Source organism: Prosopis cineraria, unplaced genomic scaffold (genome assembly GCF_029017545.1).
Source record: "Prosopis cineraria cultivar Desert tree isolate PC_DT_omini unplaced genomic scaffold, ASM2901754v1 PC6, whole genome shotgun sequence".
Classification (NCBI taxonomy): Eukaryota; Viridiplantae; Streptophyta; class Magnoliopsida; order Fabales; family Fabaceae; genus Prosopis; species Prosopis cineraria.
Window position 1 is genome coordinate 4,677,250 of NW_026555337.1, and position 22,023 is coordinate 4,699,272.

The 22,023-nt window shown below is 32.6% G+C and overlaps 1 protein-coding gene and 1 pseudogene across 2 annotated transcripts; one reads left to right on the top strand and one right to left on the bottom strand.

The window, feature by feature from the left end:
• Positions 1–6,852: 6,852 nt before the first annotated feature.
• On the top strand, positions 6,853–12,099 carry LOC129313578 (condensin complex subunit 2). 2 transcript variants are annotated; one of them, XM_054956818.1, is made up of 14 exons: positions 6,853–7,378; positions 7,720–7,821; positions 8,201–8,318; positions 8,821–8,888; positions 8,975–9,035; positions 9,120–9,320; positions 9,420–9,703; positions 9,818–9,959; positions 10,044–10,300; positions 10,388–10,418; positions 10,535–10,680; positions 10,872–10,982; positions 11,264–11,482; positions 11,760–12,099. In XM_054956818.1, the coding sequence occupies exons 1-13, from the start codon at positions 7,100–7,102 to the stop codon at positions 11,474–11,476; spliced, it is 2,013 nt and encodes a 670-aa protein (XP_054812793.1). In that variant the 5' UTR covers positions 6,853–7,099; the 3' UTR covers positions 11,477–11,482; positions 11,760–12,099. The 2 variants fall into 2 exon arrangements, with proteins under 2 accessions (XP_054812793.1, XP_054812792.1); XM_054956817.1 differs by having other exon boundaries at positions 6,857–7,378; positions 11,258–11,482.
• Positions 12,100–13,036: 937 nt separating this feature from the next.
• Positions 13,037–19,655, bottom strand: LOC129313223 (perakine reductase-like; annotated as a pseudogene).
• Between the last annotated feature and the right edge of the window lie 2,368 nt (positions 19,656–22,023).

Below are 22,023 nucleotides of genomic sequence, written 5' to 3' on the forward strand. Positions count from 1 at the left end.
AACAGCGAAAATTATGAGAAGAAAATTGAAGCCCATGGATTTTCAACTATTCGGTGATGAACACAAAATCAATGATGAAGCCCACTGTGGTAGAAAGTGATCGAACCCATGGTGGTTGAAACCTATAGAATAGAAAATTGAAAAGATGATAGAGAACTTAGAAGAAAATGATGGAGACGTGGAGGGTGGCTCATCGCTCAACCTTGCTTGTCATTGATTATATTCCAACCAGAAAATTCACACAAACACATTCATCTTTGCTTTTGTTGCTCAACCCTCACAGTCCGCTTCTATTCATACTCGCGTCGAAGCCGTCCATGGAGGGTTGCTCTGTTGTCATTGTTCGATTTTGTTCCAAACAGAAATGATAGAGATGTGATCTGGATCTGGATCTATATATGAATGAGATCACAAATTGCGCATGAGCAAGGTGGAGGCTGTAAGGTTGTTCTTACTAAACTAATATTTAATCACAAGCTTCATGGTAATCATGGGATTAATCTAAATTGATTACCCAACCATAGTTGATAAAGTTGAAAGACTACAAAATAAAAAGGTAATTTCTTCAACATTTGGGATATCAAGCTCACATAAGTCAAAATCAGAGTAAAATCAAGCTCAAAAGCATGTGATACCATTTGTAAGTTAAAGCTTTCAAAAATCAGTTGACAACAAGAAAGACAAAAGTAACAAAGGATGTGCCATGGTGGATGCTGCACGTGCTACAACCTGTCTTCTATGTGCCTTGTGTCGTGGTGCACTGCACAGTTTTGACAGCAACTTATGCACCCTATTTCTCTGTCCGATGTTTAATCAAAGTGATCTAATTATCTACAAAAAACTCTTTACATAAACTAGCTAATAGTATGAGTTTCAACCTTAAATAATTTCACACGAGAAAATTGGACATTTAGACACTTTTAAACCACTTTTTCACACTTTTAACACAATGAGGATATCCAAAATCTCATCCATGTGCCAAAAGTCACAACCAACACCAAAACCGCAATCAATAAACTCAAAACTGCAACACATTACAGCCACAATACAATACTAATATCACATTTTCAATCCTTAACCCCTTTATATCAAAAATAAAAGGGGGAGGTCTACATTGCATATATGCAAAATGTTCAACATTTTGAAACATTATAATTATCCCTATACTTATATTAGTATTTTAGCCCTATAAAAAAATAATTCAATTACACACAATGACTCCAGGACCTAAAATACAAATTTTGTCATCCAGATTTCTGTAGTGCAAGTATAATACAAAATGCTTAACCTAGTTGGCAAATATCATTAAAATTACACATATTGCAAAACAAAGTAAGGAGGCTTTACAAAAGAAATAATAGATTCCTAAGCCTCTAGAATCTTTCCTTTATCCAAACCTGAGTTAGAGCCTGTAAAATATTAAGAGAGAGGAATGAGTATAACTAATCAGTAACTAAGGTACATCTATTATATGCAAATGCATGTCAATTGATATATCAACCATGTATGGGGTACAAAATTATACAAAGCACATCTTAGCCACATACAACTCATACCATAATAACACAAGTCATCAAAACTCCTAAAATCTTATTGCAGTGCTCATTGTCATAATAGAAACTACCACGTGACAATGGTAATAATAAACAATTAAAACTTTTTACAATCTTATCAACTATATGATAGTTATAATATGGTGCATGATCAATTCTATCCTTATATCCTTCTCTTACCTCTGACTAAAATCATGGCTACTAAATCAAACAGAGCCTCATCTGCATAAATGGACTATCCAAACTCATCAATTGTGAGGAGCAACTTGGTCAAGAGTCACTATACTCACTTTCAAACTATGGTTTCCCCCATTCTCGAATCCCTGAGTTGTCATGAACCCTATGCTAGTATCATCGACAAACAAGTGAAGACAAGTTAGATTTGAATCCCTCAAAAAATAGTAGGATAGTCTCTTGATAAATAGTAGTACAAGGGCTAGCCTTTAGTTATTGAAAGGCGACCATACCGTATGGATTTATCCAAAGGATGAGCCAAAAAAAATTATTAGGGGGCCAAGATAACAAAGCATATATGATAATTGAAAGAAAATTAGATCTATATACATAACTAATATAACATAAATATTTCAATGTATATATTTATATTCAACTTTACATATATATAACAAAACTAAATATATACATTCATTTTTTAAGTTTTGCTCATCAATTTTTCATAGTATAAGAACAACTAATTATCATGTATATGATAAATTTTTTAGCAATTTTCTTTTCACTATAAAATATCATTAAATTGGTGAAGATTTCATCTTTCCTATGAATATTGAATAATATAATAGAAATGCATCTTTGGAGTCTAAAGTTCTATTTAATCTAAAAAACCCTATTACTTATTGAACTTATTATTTAATTCTTTCAATTGATAATTGTAGTAAATAAATATATTAACATGACAATGGTGCTCAATTGTCACATATTTTTTATGTCAATGAGATCTAAGTATATTATAGTAAAAACTATTCATATAATAAAGTTCAATAGCTTGATTATTTCATAAAAAGTACTTTTTTTGGAAGAACATATATTAATTATAATATCTTAACTTATGAATAAGTGATTTTATAGTAGATATCATGTATATAGCATTCAATATATCTTATAATTTTTGTTGCATTACATGATAAAGTTTGTTAATAATAATTCTCATAATTTATTTTATCAAATATAAAATGAAAACAAAATTAAATGACATCAATACTTTAGGAGCAACCGTAACATTATTTTGTTGAAAATAAATAAATCTTATGACAGCTACATCTTCAAACTACTGAAACAGTTAAACTATACATGCTTAAAATACTATTATAAAATTGAAATGAAAATTTCTTTTAGTGTCTCAAAGCTTCTATCATATTCCAATTTAGAGGGTTAAAAATATATAACCCTTACATTTTACTAAAAAAACTAAGGGAGTCATAGCCCTGCTAGTCACCCTTGTCTTCGCCCTTGAGTTTTTCTATTCCTCTCCTTAAGGTAAATTCTCACCATTATGATCATGCAAATAATTCATGCTCATGCATTTTGCATGTTATGATTTTCTACCAAGCACTCAATTAGCATTTAGCATAACTCGTACCATAATAACAACCACATCGTATCATATACTTCAAATATCATCATCTCACCACATTTAGTCACATATCATTATTTCATACTCATTTTCACATATAACTCATTTTTCAAGAGGCAATCAATTATGCATATAGTTCTCACCAAGAATTAACATGTCATATAACTTCAAATCAGTAAAGCAATATTTGGAGACAAAAATCCCTATTATCATCACTTCATTAAATAATATTTTTATTTCCACTATCTCTATTACAACAATTGCTACAATCACTTTTGTTCTCTCTTGAATGTGTGACACATAATAACAATTAAGAAGTTCAACTACACATGTCAAAACATAGTTTTGCAAACTTAAATCAATTAGAAAACAATCACACAATTGCTTATCTTAAACCTTTAAGTAGTTAAAGATTTATCTCTCAACACAATTGCTTCCAAAGCTAGTTCCCAAGTCAAGTCAGTTCATTGAACAATTAATCTATAATTAATTATATCCATAACCATTAATATTCCCATTTGTACAATTTTAACTTTCTATTTCACTACTCCATATACTCAAAGCCTTGATCACTAGCATTTGAACTTATCTATTAGGTTTATTAACTTTATTTAACTCACGTTAACTCCAATAAATACTTAGCTCAACATTAATGGTCCTCAACAACCACCTACTCTCACATTTAATGCCAAATTTCAAATATAAATGCTCCTTAACCATAAAAAATGTGTGAACCCTTAATTCTTAGTTTAAATAACCTAAACAATTTTCATTAACTCTGTTTAAGTCAATGAATACAGACTTACCCCTATAGTCCAAAAATCACTCCTAACAACAAACCTTAACCTTCAAAACTTACCCCAAGTGATACTAAGTTTCAAAAAACTCCTAAACCTCCAACAATTCGAACCCTAACAAAGTTGTTGGCATGTTCCTTGTTCTCTCCCTTTTTCTCTTCTAATTTTTGAATTGATGCACGCTTAAATTTATCAAAAAAAATAGATCATACACTACGGCACATGCTACAACTGCTGCAATGTATGGCACAGAGAGCACCCTTCACACCTGTTTGGTCTATGTGCCGAGGTGGGAATGCACAGCATGTGGCACAAAGAGCTCTCCCTCTCTTATTTGGCACCTTATACTATGACGGCTACTTCCCATGCTGCGATGCGTGGCATAGAGTCACATTTATTTGTTTTTCTCCTTCTTTTAGGGGGTGAGTAGTCTAAACTATATTCAGATCAAAACCTAATGCCAAAGCCAAAGCCCAAAGGTTCATTAGCTTTCTCTCTCTCTCTCTCTAACTCTTTTCTAACCCAAATTCACTTAAATTTTACCTAATTACCCCTTGATTAGTTAGATTAATTATGGAGTTAAAATCCAGAATGTTACAAAGGCGAGAGGTTGAAAAGGCATTTTTGTCTTAAAAAAATAAATGCTAGGATTGAATTTACATTACTGAGAATGGTAGTATTTAGGTAATGCCATGTAAGGTAGGATTGGTATAAAAACTTAAATACTCATTATAGCATACTAAACAAAAAGTTGGGATTACTCCATCTAAATCCTAACCCTCTAATCCCGCATGCCCAATAGGGCATTAACCCTTAAACAACAGGAGAAGCTCCTTTTTTTAAAAAAAAATATTGGTATTATTATTATTATTTTGGTATAAGAGAAGCTTTTTATTTTGTTACCCCATGAATGTCAAAAATATACAGGATGATTTATTACCGTAAGATATTATCCTAATGAAAATTTATTACTCCATGCGCCATTGTATTAAGTGTTGTTTTTTGAAAAAAAGAATTGCTAACCTTTTCTATACAAAATTAAAAATATAAATACCTTATCTCATTTCAAGAATTTTTACCCTTGCAAAAATTTAAGAGTAATTATAAAAATATTTAACTAAAAGAAACATATTAATATAATTTTTTTAAAAATATAAATTATATTATTATTTCAAAAAAAGTTTGATCGCTTTGCACTCTGTGTGTGTGTGGTGTGTGTGGTGTGTGATGATATGATGATGTATGATCATCAATATATCATAATTATATAATGAGAAAAACTTACATATTTAGTTGTATATACTTATATACTTATTTTTAATTAAATTAAGATATATGAATCTTTTATAGATTTTTATTTTATATTAATTCTTGTTATTAATTTAATTAACATATTGATATCAATTAGTCATGATTTAATTGGACATAAGCATATTAAGTATATAAAGCTATATGTCTTATCCTTATACAATAACAACAAGCCATAAATTTACTCATCACCAAAAAAACCTTTAATGTCCTAAATTGTGTGTGTGACAATAAATAAAGTTTAATATATATTGATGTAATACTACTACTTTTGCAATTCAAAATGTAAGAACTTTTTAATAATAATTAGCATACCAATAAATTTTTTATTTTCATTAAAAATATATTATTTTTTATCCTTAATTTTAATTTATAATGAGTAAGAAGAAAGTTATAAAGTCATAAAGTCATAAATTGACAAGTACAAAAATCTAAGTTAATAAATAAAGCAAAATGATAATACTTTTTTATAAATACTAAAATGTTTATATTTTGGATCAATATTAATCAAGAAAAAATGCTTATATTTTAAATTGAAAAGAGTATATATTAAGGAGAATTGGTGAAAAGGATCAAGTTGAAAAAGAAATTGTGTCTAACGACCAAGTTGAACTCAAGAACCAAACTAAATATTTTATTTATTAAACAATCTAATCAAATGACTGAAATGCCCACATGTTTAAACTAACAAAATAGAAAAAAATGCACCCCAGGTTAAAAGCTTTGCACCTAAGCAAGATCCCTTATATCTCAAACCAGAAGACTTGCACCTTAAACCAAAATTTTTGTACTCTTTAATTGTTGAGTTTACATGTAATCCTTAATAATTACATATAATTAAGGGGTGTTGAATTTTTTTGGCGATACTTTTTGGTGACTCTTCACCTACTTACCTCAGCTCCTGCAAGTACGCCGCCAATTTTTGGAGAAGTGGACGAAGTTTCGATGACCAAATTTTGAACATTTTTCTTAACTTTTTTAGTTAACATAGAGGAGCATTTTGGTCATTTGACTTAACTTAGAGTATAAGGCTTCTAACTTAAGGTGTACATGTTGAACAGGAAGTCTTTTTATTTTTTCAATTTTGTTGGTTTAAATATAGGAGCATTTCGATCATTATTTACATTGTTTAATGCATAAAATATTTAGCTCAGTCTTTAAATTTAACTTGGTCTTTGGGCACAATTTCTTTTTCAACTTGATGCTTTTCACCAATTCTCCCCATATATTATTATTTGTTGATATGATGTAATGTATCTTTGTAATTTTAATAAACTTATGTTATTTTAAAATTGCAAGGATTAGGCTTTTATTTTTCAAATACAGGAAGTATATATTTTCAAGATGAATGTTGTGTTTCAAACGAAGTTTAATGTAAAATCAAACTAATTACTATTTAGGACTTAGGAATGATCCAATTTTCTGTAAATTTCATTATTATACATTTTTCTCGTCAACTCATTATTATTTGTTTTTTATAAAGTCAACTCATTATTATACGATGATGATAATGATGATGCTGTTACTCATACGGTACCAGCCACGGTCGTCATTATCTTCCACTCAGATATTGGGCTCCCTTCGGGGTTTATGCAGCCTGATACTCTTCCCCTCTTTCTGAATCTTTTTTTTTTTTTTACCCTGGGCTTTCGGCCAGAAGTCTTGATCCACCAATTCAAATTACGAATATGGGGGGAAAGAGTTTCCCTATGAACCTGAAATCGAACTTCCAGAACTAAACCGAACTTGAGAGCCTCAACCCAAAGTCCTGCTCAGAATTAAACTCCCCGAGATCCGCCACCGGAATCAATTTCCTCTCAACTGTTGCTGATTTGTTGTTTCCAACTTCCATGGCGGAAACCCTAAGCCCTAATCCTACGATTGGTCAGAAACAGCGGCTCCCCATGTCCGCTCGCATCCAATCTCCTACAAGTCCTTTTTTCTTGGGCTCCAACGACGACCAGCTGGAGCGCGCTCAGGCCCGCGCTGCCCGCGCTGCTGCCATCCGCCGCAAGGCCGTTGCTGCAAAATTTCAGTCACAATCTTTAGATGATTATTCTGATGCCTGTCTCAACAAGCAACAGATTCTCGATTTGCTCCAGAACTGCATTAAGCTTGCCAGTGAAAATGTAATTTTGTAGTAATTTATTTACAGTGATCTGAACTCTTCTCTTCTTACTGAGAACTTGCATTTTTGCTCTTCTTCGTATTCGCTAGACATGTAAAATAAAATTTTATTGTTTTATTCTTCTCGTGAAGCTTATAGTCGAGAACTCAACAGAGAAGTGGGAATTATTTTGATATATGATATCTAGTGCGTTCTTCAATCCATGCCCGTGGTAATCTATATGCACGCTGATGTTTTTCGGCCATTTTTGCCTTCGAAATAAAGCGTTTTGCCCCTTGAGCTTTTGATTCCACTCCAATCATGTTGAGATTTTTTTTTTAACGTTGGATTTTTTTGGTGCAGAAAATTAATCAGAAAAATACGTGGGAGCTGAATTTGATTGATCACCTTACTGATATCATTAAAGTTGAAGAAGAAAATGATGTGGAGACGAATTTCCAAAAGGTACGTTATGTTGATGAAGAATGTCACGCAGTGCGATTCTTTTTACTTGATTTGGGCATAATTTCCAGAAGTTCATCAAAATGTAAAATATTTAGTCCGATTCAGAGACTGATCGTTCTAATGACTCAGATCTTCATTGGAAAGTTATAATTATTTTTATGATTTTTGCAATTTGTTGTGAAGCATTTCTTCGGTGCTGAATGCTGATGTTACTAGGAATAGACAATAATTATACACATGCAACGGCGCACTCCACCTCCACTAGATTGTGCCGAATTGAATTCTTCATTTAAGATTGAATGGATGGGGACTCTCAAGCGTGAAAGGTTAGCAAAATTATGTATCAATGATGATATTGATTTAGTTTATTTTTCGGCAGGCAAGTTGCACCCTTGAAGCTGGAGTCAAGATTTATGCTTTAAGGGTAGATTCAGTGCATTCTGAAGCTTACAAAGTCCTTGGTGGAATGAATAGAGCTGGACAGGAAACTGAACAAGGTTACCATCGTTACCATGTCGAGCCTAATAATTTCTGTTCTGATAAATGCCCACCTTTAACATCTACATTCTACTTTTAGACAACTTTATCTCTTCAAAATTATTTTCCGCAAAAGAATTGATGCCCTATAGTATTACAGACAACTTGATAAGATAATGATGACCAATTATCATTGAATCTAAAACGCATTGATAAAACGCATTCGCACACTCCTATCATGGGATGTGCGTGTCAGGACTTTGATGATGGTTTATCACGTTTTTTTTTTCCCTCAAAATTTTCATGCAAACATCTGCTCAATGTCTTCTAGACAAAAATCCTATATAATGTCTTTTTTTTTTTTTGAGCAAACTATATGATGTCTTTAATAATATAACATTGGTCATATTGTAGATATGGTGTCTTGTGAATGTTTTGAATATCTGTTCTACATATACCTTTTGGTCATGCAATATTGTTGTTTGTTAACACAAAATTACAAATGCTTGTCGTAATTATCAGATACTGCTCTGGAGAACGATAATGTTGAAAAAGGACAGGAAGGTAGCAAGAAAGAGGTGGACACAAAGGTCAGTGGTCTTTGAATATCTGGACAGATCTGCTTGACTAAACTATATGCTTAGTTATAAGTCCTAACAGTAGTTTATTTATGCAGTTGTCACCTTTGTCAACACTGGAATCGTCTTTTGATGTTCTTAATGTGAAGAAGTTTGATGGTGATATCAAGTCTCGTTCTATCTCTTGTTACTAGTTTGCGTTTTGGAATTGATATTGTGCTGAAAATATAAATGTTTGTTCAGCTGCTTTTGCCGTGGATCCACTCTATCACCAGACATCAGCACAATTTGACGAAGGTGGAGCAAAGGGTCTTTTAATGAACAATCTTAGTGTATACGGTAAATGTAGGGTCCTCTTTGATTCACAGGAAGTGCCAGGAAAGTGCATGACTAGTAAGAATCAGGATGATATTTCTGATACAATTGATCTTTCTTTTGCCAAAGGTGGGTTGCTTTTGATTTGGCATATTGTTGTCATTTAATAAAGAATAGTAGCCATTCAATTCAAGTTGGACAATTGTGTTTGAGTTGTCTTTTTTATAGAATGTGTTGAACAGATGGTGTTGAACATGCGCATGAAGGATGAAATTTCCCCAACTCTCAGGACTATAGTAAATCAATTTGATGAAGATAATAGAAGGCCATCTGATTTTCAATTTTCTCATCAGAAGGCAGCAGAAGAGTTTGATGGAGCCAATGATTGTGAAATTGAGATTGAAAGAGAAGAATATGGAAATTGCATGCCCTGGATTGATGACCATGATGACCAAACAGTTGATGATCTAGGCTCAAATGATGTTAATGCAAGCTTCCCTAGTTATGCTCAGGTTTGGTTCTGTTAATTTTACAGAAAATTTATGGTTATCATGAATATGTTTAATAAAATAATGCTTTGTTAACATGATTGATGAGTTGTTTTAATAAAATGTTCATTTTTGTAGGAAAATGAATCATTTCCTCAAGATCCTGATATTGAGGACAAATTTGAAAATGTCGATGGCTATTTATTCTTAAGTCTGGGTTTCAGTTCAAAGCACAATGCATGGGCCGGCCCTGATCACTGGAAGTACCGGAAAGCCAAAGGTAGAATTTAGGGGGCAAGTTAGATATAATAATTATGTTTTTGGATGTTCAGAATGGTTGTAAGTCTATAATCTGTTTTTGTAGTTTCTGAAGTTAATCCTGCTTCAGAGGATAGGTCAACCCTAAAGCCTAAACAATCAAGAAGTAAGAGACAGGCAGAAATTGATTTAGATTTCACTAAGATTCTGGATCCAAAAGTGGAAGATATCTTTTCTCCTCCCAAGAATCCCAAATCATTATTGCTCCCTGAAAATAGACCACTTTGTAATACAAAACTTCCGGAGGACTGCCACTATCAGCCAGAGGATCTTGTCAAGTTATTTATTCTACCTAATGTGAAGGTATTTTTTCCAGTGCACGAATTTTTACCAAGTTCTCTCTGGAGTGATATTTGCTTGTTTCTCTAATGATATTTTTCTCTTCTTTAGTGCCTTGGAAGGAGAGTGAAAAAATCCTCAGGTAAATTATTGTGCCAATGCGATTCAAATATATATACCAGTATGATTTTTGTAATTCTTTTGGAAAATTAATATATAGAATACTTCATTGTGTTGTCGTCTGTATTTCAAACTTAGGTGTATGTGCTGAGGGAGCTGGTGAACAATGCAATGCATACGAGTCGTTCCCTTCATACGAAGATGGAAGTATTTGTGGCGGTGACTATGGGGATGTTCATAGCGACCCTGAGGACTCTACCACACTTGTCTCTCAGCCTCGTCAGGTTGGGTTGAGTTTTTAATTTTTATCCTATTATTCACGCACGCTGCTCTTGACATGCGACTTTTTTTGGCATTGATCAAGGGGAAGAAATAAACCATTTTTATCGATAATCTGTATCATTAAATTTCTATTCAGCTGACTATTGTGTTGGAAACTATCATGGTTTAAGCTTAAGTCTGCTCAAATATACAGGTCAATAAAATCGAAGTTGAGTATGACAAAACTTCGAAACAAGTTGATGTCCAGGCTCTGAAAAACACCCTTTGGGATCATATTCAAGGAAATGGTCAGCTGCCTCTTGAGGTATGCTAAAATTGCTTTTCCATTTTTTCGTAGCTTTGATCAACTATTCGTTTCTCTCTCTTTCCAGCATTCCCCCACTGCATGCTACCATAAGATGCTTGCTGCATTATGTTTCTTCATGAGCTACTGTGCTTATTTCAACATTCTTTTTCATTTTCTGTATAAATATCCTATGTAAATCTGTGACCTTGCTAGTTAATCAACATTTTTTCTGTTCGAGGATGAATCCTAATTCTGTGTTTGATTTGTTCATCGCCCCCTTCTTTATTCGAAAGGATCAGAAGGATGTGGTATCTTTCAGGGAAATACTGGCCAGCTTTCCTGACGATTGCAAAGCTGCATCGACTGTTAGCGATATCTCTCCTCATTTGTGTTTCATTTGTCTATTGCATTTAGCAAATGAGAATGGGCTAAGCATACAGAGCAGCCCGAACTTGGATGATCTTGGTATATGCCTTCCTCGTGTAGCTGTAGCTAGAAGTGGAACAGTTTAATATTTGGTGAGTAATCTCTGCTTCCTGCTTCCTGTATATTTGTGAAACTGAGACTTACGGCCGTGGATTTCATTTAAAATCGCTTGCCTCTTGAGTTTTAATTTCTCGTTATCTGAAAAGACAAGGTTCTTTTTCCTTTTTATTTCTATGGAGAACTTCGTGAGCCAATTGTATGATAACAGATCATAAGAGTCGTGACTATTCCACATTGTGGGCCATAGTTGAATGGTCATCTTGGTTGTATTTAGACAGAGACATCTTATACATATATTTCAATATTCAGGTGCCGATTATAATGATGAAACAAGGTCCTTGGAACCATCAAGTGTAGCTGGATGCATGAGTCGAGAGATTTTTTTTGGCCGAAAGTGTCAAGAGTTACTCGATGCATATTTTGCGCTTGAAGATGTATGAGATTATTTTGCCAAAGAAAAATAGATGTATGAGATTTAAACTAACCATCACTGATCGGTTTGCCCCAAAAAAGGACGTCATTGAGTGAAGGGAATATATTAACTCCCGATGTGTTCTATTGTATTAAATAAATGTACCATACTTGTGCTTTTTCTGTAGCATTTTGGCTGTAAATTATCTATGCCTCAATATTTGTCTCGCCTATGTTATACCCGATGTGAATCATGTTAAGGACCAATATCGTCTCATCTATTGTTTAGATTGCTCTGTGCATGCGCGATTCCTTGGACGTTCCTTTACATCGAACCATATAGTGTGAAGTTATTTTTTTTAATTTTGAAGGCGCATAACTGTAAATGTAAATGCTACTTCTGTAGTTATTTATAATTCATATTTAATTAATTTATATAAACTGATCAAGTCAACTAAAAATGGTAATTGTATTTAAAATTACCCAATCTTTCAAAAATTGCCTTTAATAAATAAATGAGCAAATTGTTTCTTCAATTTTAAGTTCAATAGCATCATAGGTTTTAAACTTATTTGTTATATAAATTATTTTTTTAATTTTTAAAAATAGTACAATTTAGTTTCTATTACTAATAAAAGTTAATTTTAATCTTTAGTTGATTAGAAAATAATAAAAAATGACTTCAAAAATTATAATAAAAGGACCAAATTTTGTCTTTTTTAGTAATTTTTTGTCATTTTATTATTTTTTGATTAATTAATGATCAGAATTAACTTTTATTAAAAGAATAATTTGCACAATAAATAAATTCAGGATTTATGGTCTTACTGGACCAAAAGTTTAAGAGATAATTTACTCATTTACCCTTAATTAAATGCAATAAATTATAATTAAATTTTTCTCATTTCTTCCAATTTCTTTCTAACCATAATCACTCAATGATATCCATACCAAGGGTACTATTGAAAAAATACTAATCCATAGACTTTACAAAATGATTTATGAATAAGAATGTAAAAAATTTTTATAATGTGATTTATAAATATGAGTGGAGTTAATATTACAATAAGCATATTACAGTATTGAAAATTTCAGTATGATTTTGGATAACAACCTAAGTTGTCTACAAAACATGGTTAAAAAAAAAAAACCAATGTCACATCACATGACTTCCATCATTTGAGAGGGAGAAGGGTATTGGCAAACTTCCAATAACAGCGGATAAAAGCATCGGTTGTCCAATCCCCTATAACCTCACTAATTGGAAATGTGTCTAAAATCTCCTTCAAATTATCCTTGCTCAACTTCACTTTAAACGAACCAAGAATTAGTGTCCAGATTTTTTGTTTTGGTCGTTCCTGCGCCAGATGAGAGATTTGGTACGAATGTCATTTTTTGGCATAAAAACGATTTTCTAGGCAGTATTGCATTTTACTTTGTCAGAAGAAACTTAGTGGGAAATACCCTTTATAGGGACAAATTTTAATAATATTTATTCATGATTAAGCCATAAAAATACAGTAAGTTATGCAGGTGCCAGAATGGCAAATCATCACTGACTAGGGATAGGTACCACGTCATCTCCTTGATGAAGAATCCATGCAAAAGCAAGTTGTAACGGTGTACATCCATGCTTTTGTGCCAACTTCTTTATCTTTAAATATATGATCTTCCTCTTCTCAAGGTTTTCCCCATTTAACCTTAGCTCCATTAACTGTCAGAAGGAAACATAAGCCAATATGAATCAGGCATGTCATAACAAAAAAACTGGAAAAACAATGAATTTGTAACAATCCTAGATATATGATGCTTTTTAGATGTTAGGTTTAATGAAAATAGAATAGAAAATGAAAGTTTTGGGCCACAATACCAGAATACTTTTAGCAGGTAAGCTTTTTATGATAGCCTTATCGCCAAAAAATCCACGCCCCAAGGAGTTGTATGGTACTATTCCTATCTCAAATTCCATGAACGAGATGTCATAAGAAAGATTCAAGAATGAAGAAAAATGATAAGTTAAAAAAAGAATAAACCAAATTTCACAAATATAATTCTCATGCTAAAATTGAAAGGGATCGAGTTCGAGAAAGTGACACATGAAAGGGGATGTGCTCGTTGGTAGTGGTAAACTATTTCAACCAAAAGTATATTTTGTGGGGTTGAAATTGTTAAAAGAGTGTAGTGGTTTGGGTATTTTAGATTTAAAATCAATGAATGAGGCTTGTTTGTTAAAACTTGCATGGGCTTTGAGATCTAGGCATGAGGGATTGTGGGTGGAAGTGCTTCAATACAAATATAATAGTGGAAGGGTGTTTGAGAATGACATAAGGATTAGAGATGTGGATTTTGCCTTTTGGAAGGATGTTGCATCCATTTGGCATCATCTTAGTGGTAATTGGTGTATTGACATTAGAAATGGTAGAAAAACAAGTTTTTGGAATGATACTTAGGTTTCTAGGAATTATGTTTTGCATAATGAAATCTTCTAGGACTTACCTCCTAAGTTGTTGAGCTAGAGAGTTTTTGATGCTATGGATGAGCAAGGGTATTGGAGATAGGATATTTTGAAACACTTTCTTTTTGAAGAGGCTTTATTGAGGATACAATTTGTAGTACCTCCTTTAGAGGATCAATCTAATGATGCTTTAAAATGGACTAAAGGAGGGAGTAGAGGCTATTCTGTAAGAGAAGGCTACCGTACGATAAAAGGTAAAAAAAGGTCCCAATAGGGAGAGTTCTAGAAATAGTTATGGAGGTGGCTTGGCATTGAATTAATCCACTTGTTTATATGGTTGGTAAGTCATGGAAAGTTGCTCATGAATAAAATTTATCATAAAGATGGGGTGCTTCTTCTCTTTGTGGTTTCTGTAGATAGGATGAGTTGTTGATGCATGTGTTGTGAGATTGTTCAGTTGTAGTTAAGATTTAGTAGAGGTTTGTGCCTCAAAATCTTTTTGCTCTTCCATTTTAATAAACAGGAGTGGGCGAGATTGAATTTGCTAGAGAAAGGTGCGAGGAGGGAGGTGATTCCTTAAAAGGTGATTCTTGGTATAGCATGTTGGCTGTAATGTGCTCCTTGAAGTTATCAAGACAACACTCTAACACATCATTGTGATAACCAGGATCAAATAAAATCTCAAATAAAAGTTATCACAACCCAAAAGTTTAAAAGTAAATAGTTCAAAATATTATGATCCTAGGAAAACCTTTTTTTAAAAATCGCTTGACCTCAAACTATAGCTTAAAAATTAGTTAAACAAGATAATGGAAACATGAAAACACAAATTAACACTCAACAGTAAACATGGAGTAAATCTGGAAAACTCAAAATTTGCACCATCTGCTACGACGCAGGCTACACCTACCATGATAAATGGCACAGGGGAATGAGTCCCTCAGCTATATTACATTGCAACACAACAAGCATGCGCCATAACTTGTGCCTACTGTCATGACAGCACTTTGAATATCTAAAGCGCGTTGTTTTGTCATCTAATGTCCAATTTGAATAGTTTAAGTATCCACAGGAAGCTCTTTAAGCCTTCTAACTAATGGCACTAGCATCACACTCAAATAATCTTCTATATAATAGATAGACATATGAATTCAAATGGTCTGTTTTATAACCATAACACATTAATGGTGTCCAAAACACACAACATAGTGCCATTAGCTCTGAAACCATCTTGATAAACTCAAATGAACCACACACATCATAGTAGACCAATCATATCACACAAACAACCACTTATACATAAAATGACTACCAAACCCTCAATTCTCAACAATGTAAAGGAATGGATAAAATTCAACATAAGCATCATTTTGGTCATTCCAATACATAGTTAATACAATAATATCACTTGCACTAGTATCCTAGCCATCCACACTCATTTAACCACAAGCACCATAATTTTAGGCTGAGATACACACATATTACATAGAGTTTTAAACAAGTGATAATAAAACAATAAAATGATCCTAAGTTGGCATAATATCATGATATATTTGTTACAAAAACCAAAATATGAAAGGAAAAGCTATACAAACAAGGCTCTTCATTCTTCGATCGTTCCTTCCTTTCCTTTGCCCCTATTGAAGCCCTTACCTGTAAAATATAACTACAGGATAAGAAACATTTTAATAACAAAATAATTCACTACTATCGATTAATATGCAAAACTATAAGGGAATAAAGTTAATATACACAAAAACAAGTATTAAGTATATTCCATAAAGTCATTTCAATCAGCATGATTCATTTTTATTTTAACATGATCATTCCACTATCCGAACCTTTATATCACCCTCACTAAAATCATAAGCTCTTAGACTAAGTACGCATTCACAATAATCTGAGCTTACCTTCAATGGTAAGATCACTCAGCCAAAGGTGTCCTATCTTACTGCCAGACTATGATTTCCCCTTATCATACATAAATTGGGGTGTTGTTACTCTAACATTGCATCACTAATACTAAAGAGAGTCAATTTCCAATACCGTATCCCACTTGAATACTAAAGAGATAATCTCTAACATCATACTTGACTAGGCATTAAGTAGATGCTTGCTATATGAACTTTCACTACTTCTTCTTATGAGTGTACTCCCACCCCCATAATGATCATGCTCACACTTATCATACATACCACATATTTATATCCAAACTACATTTAACTCATATAAAAGGTTTTCACAACTTTTATGATTCTAAAATCAATTGAAATGCATAAAAACATTATTTTGTAATATACAAGGCTTTCAAAACACATGTAAACAATTTACATATCTACTCTAGACTGTTAAGCACTTTAATTAAATAGTGTAAATTATTTCGTTACCTCAATCCTTTTATTACAAAAAGGGTTATTGTAGTTTAATATTTTCTCCACATGTTTTACATGCACGATAACACTCGAGCAACACTTAATCTACATAATTAAGTGATAATTATCAATTATCACTTCGATTAAACTCTGAATCACTAGATTTCTAGTACCCATTACGTATAAATTCCTTATTTAATAACACCAACTCTTCTAACATACTCTAACAATCCTATTTAACATCCAAACATATTAACACAACCTACAATCTATCCACATTGTCCTTAAAATTAACAATTTCCATATAGAATTCATCCAAATCTTAACAAAAAATTGTAAATTACTATAAAACCCATAAACCTAGAGTTAGAGGCTTGATTTAACTCTCTAAGACTTTAACTAAGTCAATGAGTTTGGTTTAAACATAAAAAATTGAAATCACAGCCTTTTTTACCCTAAAAGTTAGAAATTTATATAAAATGAAGAGGGAGAAGTGAAATAAGCTCACCCATGTACATCAAGCTTAATGTGCCTTCAAGAGGACGTTGGAAGCAAGCCCTAGCAACCCCAAGCCTTTTTTCATCACTGCTCTCATTTTCTTTCCTTCTTTTTCTCTAAAATCAAACACATTTCATGTCTAGTTTTTTTTTTAAAATTGGCTATGCATCGTGGCACATTGTGCGTGTATCACAGCTCTTTGTGTATACACCACAACACATGACATAAAAATTATCATATGCTATTTTGGCCATTTTCTCGAGCTCGGTCGATCTGTACACCATCTTGGCTTATTTTTAAAGCTATTTAAAGGTCATATAAATATATTCGTGTCTCAAAAACATTGTTAGATTGTAAATTACATGTTTTGACTAATTTTCCCTTTGAGAACACTTAAAGTCCCAATTTGAAAATTTAAAATGTTACATTAGCTGTTATGGAAGAGGAGAAACTACAAAGTGTTTAGGGGAAGTGATGGCTTATTACCTATTCAAAGTCTTTATAAGTATGTACTTTGTTGATAACATGATGATTATTAATCGTGAGTTTGTTTATCTCAACTCGAGATCTAGAATTTTTGGCTTGATTAATTAGAGACCTCATCGAGTTGGATGGGTCAAACTAAATTTTAATAGGGTTAATAAAGGTGTGCAGTGATTTGCTGGGTGTGCGGAAGTAATGTGTGATCGTCATGGGAGGTGGATCTTTAGTTATGGAAGGAAGATTTGGTTTGCTCATACTTTTGAAGCTAAAGTTTGGTGTGTTATAATAAGGTTGGAGTTATGTTGGAATGCTGGGTTTCACTTACTTGAGTTAGAATTGGACTCCTTAGCTTTAGTTAGGAGGCTTTCAAGACTCAAGGAAGGAGTTAGGGCTACTGATAGACTAATAAGTATTGTTTAGTATTATCTTTTCAAGTATTAGAGAGTCGATGTTATGCACATGCCTCACAAAAGGGAACTAGGTTGCTAATATGCTGGCAAATTATAGTCTGGAGCTAGATATGGATATTGTTATTTAGAATGATATGCTAAGTGGGGTCCAGTTAATGCGTTTGGTTAATGCGTGTGGGTTCCTATTTGAATAGGGTTAATTTTTGTTTGCTTGTTGCTATTAGGGCTTTGCCCTCCTTTTTTTTACGAAAAAAGTATATTTTGTAGGAATCAACATTCGTTCTTAAAAGGATCTTGGGAAACGTAAGTAAGCTTACTCAAGGATGAACAAGTGGACATATATTTAGTAGACATACATTTGATATAGGCATCAATTTTTAAAGCAGAAATGTAATCATTGACAAGTGTTATAATGAGCACAAAGTTTTACTTGCAAAGTGGAACAATTTCTTCTTCAATTTCACTAGTCTAGAGGGACCACTCTAATTGTACTGTTATGATGGGATGAACTATAGAGCCCTTCTAATGGTGTTAGGGCTAGCTTCAGACAATCCTATATACTTTATCTTTCCCTCTTCCACTAACTTCTTTAGTTCTCCCATCTAGTCATTCAAAATAAACCCAAACAACAAAATCCTTCATAAAGTACTAAGACATATCAAAGGACAACAAAGAAAGATTCAAATCTTATATGCTATTCATTGTGAGTTCAATAGGAATTGTTGTATCAACATGATGCTGATAATAAAGATCAATGTATTCCACATCAAGGCGCTAAAGGCTACCTTCACAATAGGATCGAACATATTCTGGGGTGCCTTTTACAATGGCATTTCTAGTTTTAATTTTGACAACCTCAACTTTTATGGCAATCTATACTTTTTCTCTAGGCAGTTCCTTCAACACATAAGATCAGTTTCATTAAAATAAAGTAATTATAATTTCATGACACAACAAGACATCAAAATCAACTAAGAAGTATTTTATTTATGCCATTATGTTATGAATGTAATTTGTTCCAAGTGCCACAGTTTCCTTCCCAAGTTCAAATTTGCTTATAGAGGAACTTTAGTAAGATATGAATAGTTTAATGTAAATGAAATGGTGGTGAATAGCCTTGTTTAACATTCATTCCTCATCGTGAAGATAGGTAACGTAGCAGGACAAAATATAAAGATAAGATAGAGCTTTATTACCTTTTCCACTAAACCTTCATTAGTATTGGGTCCGTAAATATCTAATGTATCAAAGAATATGATCCCTTGCCGGAAAGCATCCTTGATGATTGCTACTCTAACCTCTTCAAGGACAGGAGTGTTATATAGTCCACTAAGCCCCATACAGCCAAATCTTAGCTTGGAAACCTGAAACGAGAAGGGTCATGCTCATTCATTGTATATACACAAAGTCAAAATATTCACACAAGAACAAGATTGAACTATGGGAATGAAGGGATGGAAATACAAGAATTGAAGTGTAAGACCATGGATTAGGGTTTACACCTCAACTCCTAAAGGCCTTTGCCTTCAAGTTTGACTCGAGGAATTTCTATGCTATTTACTATGGGTGATTGCATATCTTAATTTGTGCCTATATAAAATGTAGTAATTCCTTGCAAGGTAATAGAGAAATGCAACAAGGTGATTTAGAGCTTTCTTCTTTAACTAGCAAGCAGTTTTCACTTCATAATTCATTCTATGTATTGCATCTAGATAGGCTTGGAGGGAATAACCAAGAAAGAGTCTTTGATGTAGGAGATCCAATCCAGTGTCCATGGTTACCCACACAATAATAAGTTCTGGCTTTTTCCTTAGCTAGTTTATATAATTCTAAACTTTATTTCTAGCGAAATAATTTAGGCATTATGTTTCAACTTTCAAGATTTATAAGTAGGTTAAACCAATCGACGTCTCAATGCTTGTAAAGATATGAGCAGTTGATAAAAGTCTCAATTAGTCTAGAAAAGTAACTTTTAAAAAAATTTTCTATCAATCAATTTAACACATTTTCAAGTGAAGCAATTGATTGTAGATTTAATTCCTAGCTCTTATTTATAGAGTAACTCTAGTTAGACATGATCTATTATTTACACTTTATACTTTGAAAAAGATTAGTTCATGCTATCAACGAAAAATATTCTTGATCATAAAAAATGATAATCATTGTTTTCCCATAAAATCTAGTTTTTTAGTGAAGATTTGACTTGTAATTTTTTTTGGTTGGTTTTGCAAATGAAATAAATTGAATTCATTGCCAATGCATTCATTCTTTAGTCAAAATAATTGACGTCAATTGATTTCTTCAACGATGTGTAATATAAATAGTAAATACTACATGTTAAAAGGTGCACGGGTTGAAATTTGTGTTATAAAGGCAATTGTCAAATGCAAAGACAAATTTTATGGTATTGCTTCACCTTTCTTTTCTTTTTTAATAGACTACTAGTACTTGTACGTATTACAAAAACAAAATAAGACTCCCCAAAAAGTTTTCTTTTGATTTATTTAAAAATTTCTTCATCCACAGAACAACAAATAAAAATGAAACAGAAGAGTCAAGTGATGTCATGTTATGAAATTTTTGGTAGGCCAAAAAATGTTTTTCAAAAAGTAAATGGCAAATGCACTTATCCCCCTTTTTTTTCTAGATACATTCTATATTTTTTTTTCTAGAAAACATTTTTTCATACAACAAACATGCACATAATTATTAAGGGAAGACACAGAAAAGGTAAGGAAATTAAGGCAAGTCCTGTGCACAATAACTAAGTGGTACATGTAGCTAATTTTGTGTCAAGGGTGGGGTATTAGCAAACTTCCATAAACAGCGAACAAAAGCATCGGTTGTTCTATCCTTTGATACCTCACTATTCGAAATCGCATCTGAAATCTCTTTCAAATCATTATGGCTCAACTTTACTTTTAACGAACTAATATTAATGTTTAGATTTTTGGTTTTGGTCGTTCCTATAATACATAAATATTCATTAAGAATGCTATTTCCTGGCACAAAACCATTTGTTCAAAACTTAAAAGCATATCATGCAGGAACAACATCTTGCACAAATACTAGTTTCCTGGCAAGTTTTAAGTTTTATTTTGCCATAAGAAAAGAGACTTAGACTAGGAAATGAAATACCCATATTCAGGACCATTTTATAAATGATATTCATAAATAAGCCATCAAAATATAGTAAGCCATGTAGGTGTCAGAATGGAAAATAATCACTAACTGGGGATTGGCACAACATTATCTCCTTGACGAAGAATCTATGCAAGAGCAACTTGTGATGGTGTTTATCCATGCTTTTGTGCCAACTTCTCTATTTGTGCCAATTCCTTTTAACTTGGGCTACATTGACTAACTCAAGAAAACACAGGCCATTAAAAAGGGCATGTCATGTCACAAAAAATTGAGAAAACAAAAATTCACAACAATTTTAGATAAATGAGCCTTTTTTTGTGCTTGGTTTGATGAAATCAGAAGAGAAAATGAAGCTTAAGACCATAATATTAAGTCTATACCAAAAAACTTTGTGCAAGTACACTTTCTATCACTGCCTTGCCATTAAAAAATCCACGACCAAGGGGACTATATGGTGCAATTCCAATTCCAGGTTCCTTGAAGGTGTTATCACCTTATAAGAAAGATTCATGAGTGATGTAGATAAATAGTGAATCATAAAAATAGTTAACCTTATTTCAAAATTACAAGTGATATAGAAGTAGCTAAGCAAATAATTTGTTGGTATTCGAGGGAACCACCATCATTCTTGGATAATAAATGGAAGAGTAAGATAATATTTTTAGCTGATAAGAAACTTTATATATATCATGTCTCTCTATTTCTCACAGAAGAGATAATTATCCCATTTTTTATAGTGAAATTACTCGCTTGCTATCTGTGTGTTTTTTGTCCCTCGCATTGGGAATTTTCACAAGTTA

What these genes read in the sequence shown, in the direction of transcription:
- LOC129313578 (XM_054956817.1), top strand. Translation starts at nt 7,100, where the DNA reads ATGGCGGAAACCCTAAGCCCTAATCCTACGATTGGTCAGAAACAGCGG. An exon ending in TGGAGACGAATTTCCAAAAG is followed by an intron (nt 7,822 to 8,200) that starts GTACGTTATGTT and finishes ATTTTTCGGCAG; the next exon opens with GCAAGTTGCACCCTTGAAGC. An exon ending in AGAAAGAGGTGGACACAAAG is followed by an intron (nt 8,889 to 8,974) that starts GTCAGTGGTCTT and finishes TTATTTATGCAG; the next exon opens with TTGTCACCTTTGTCAACACT.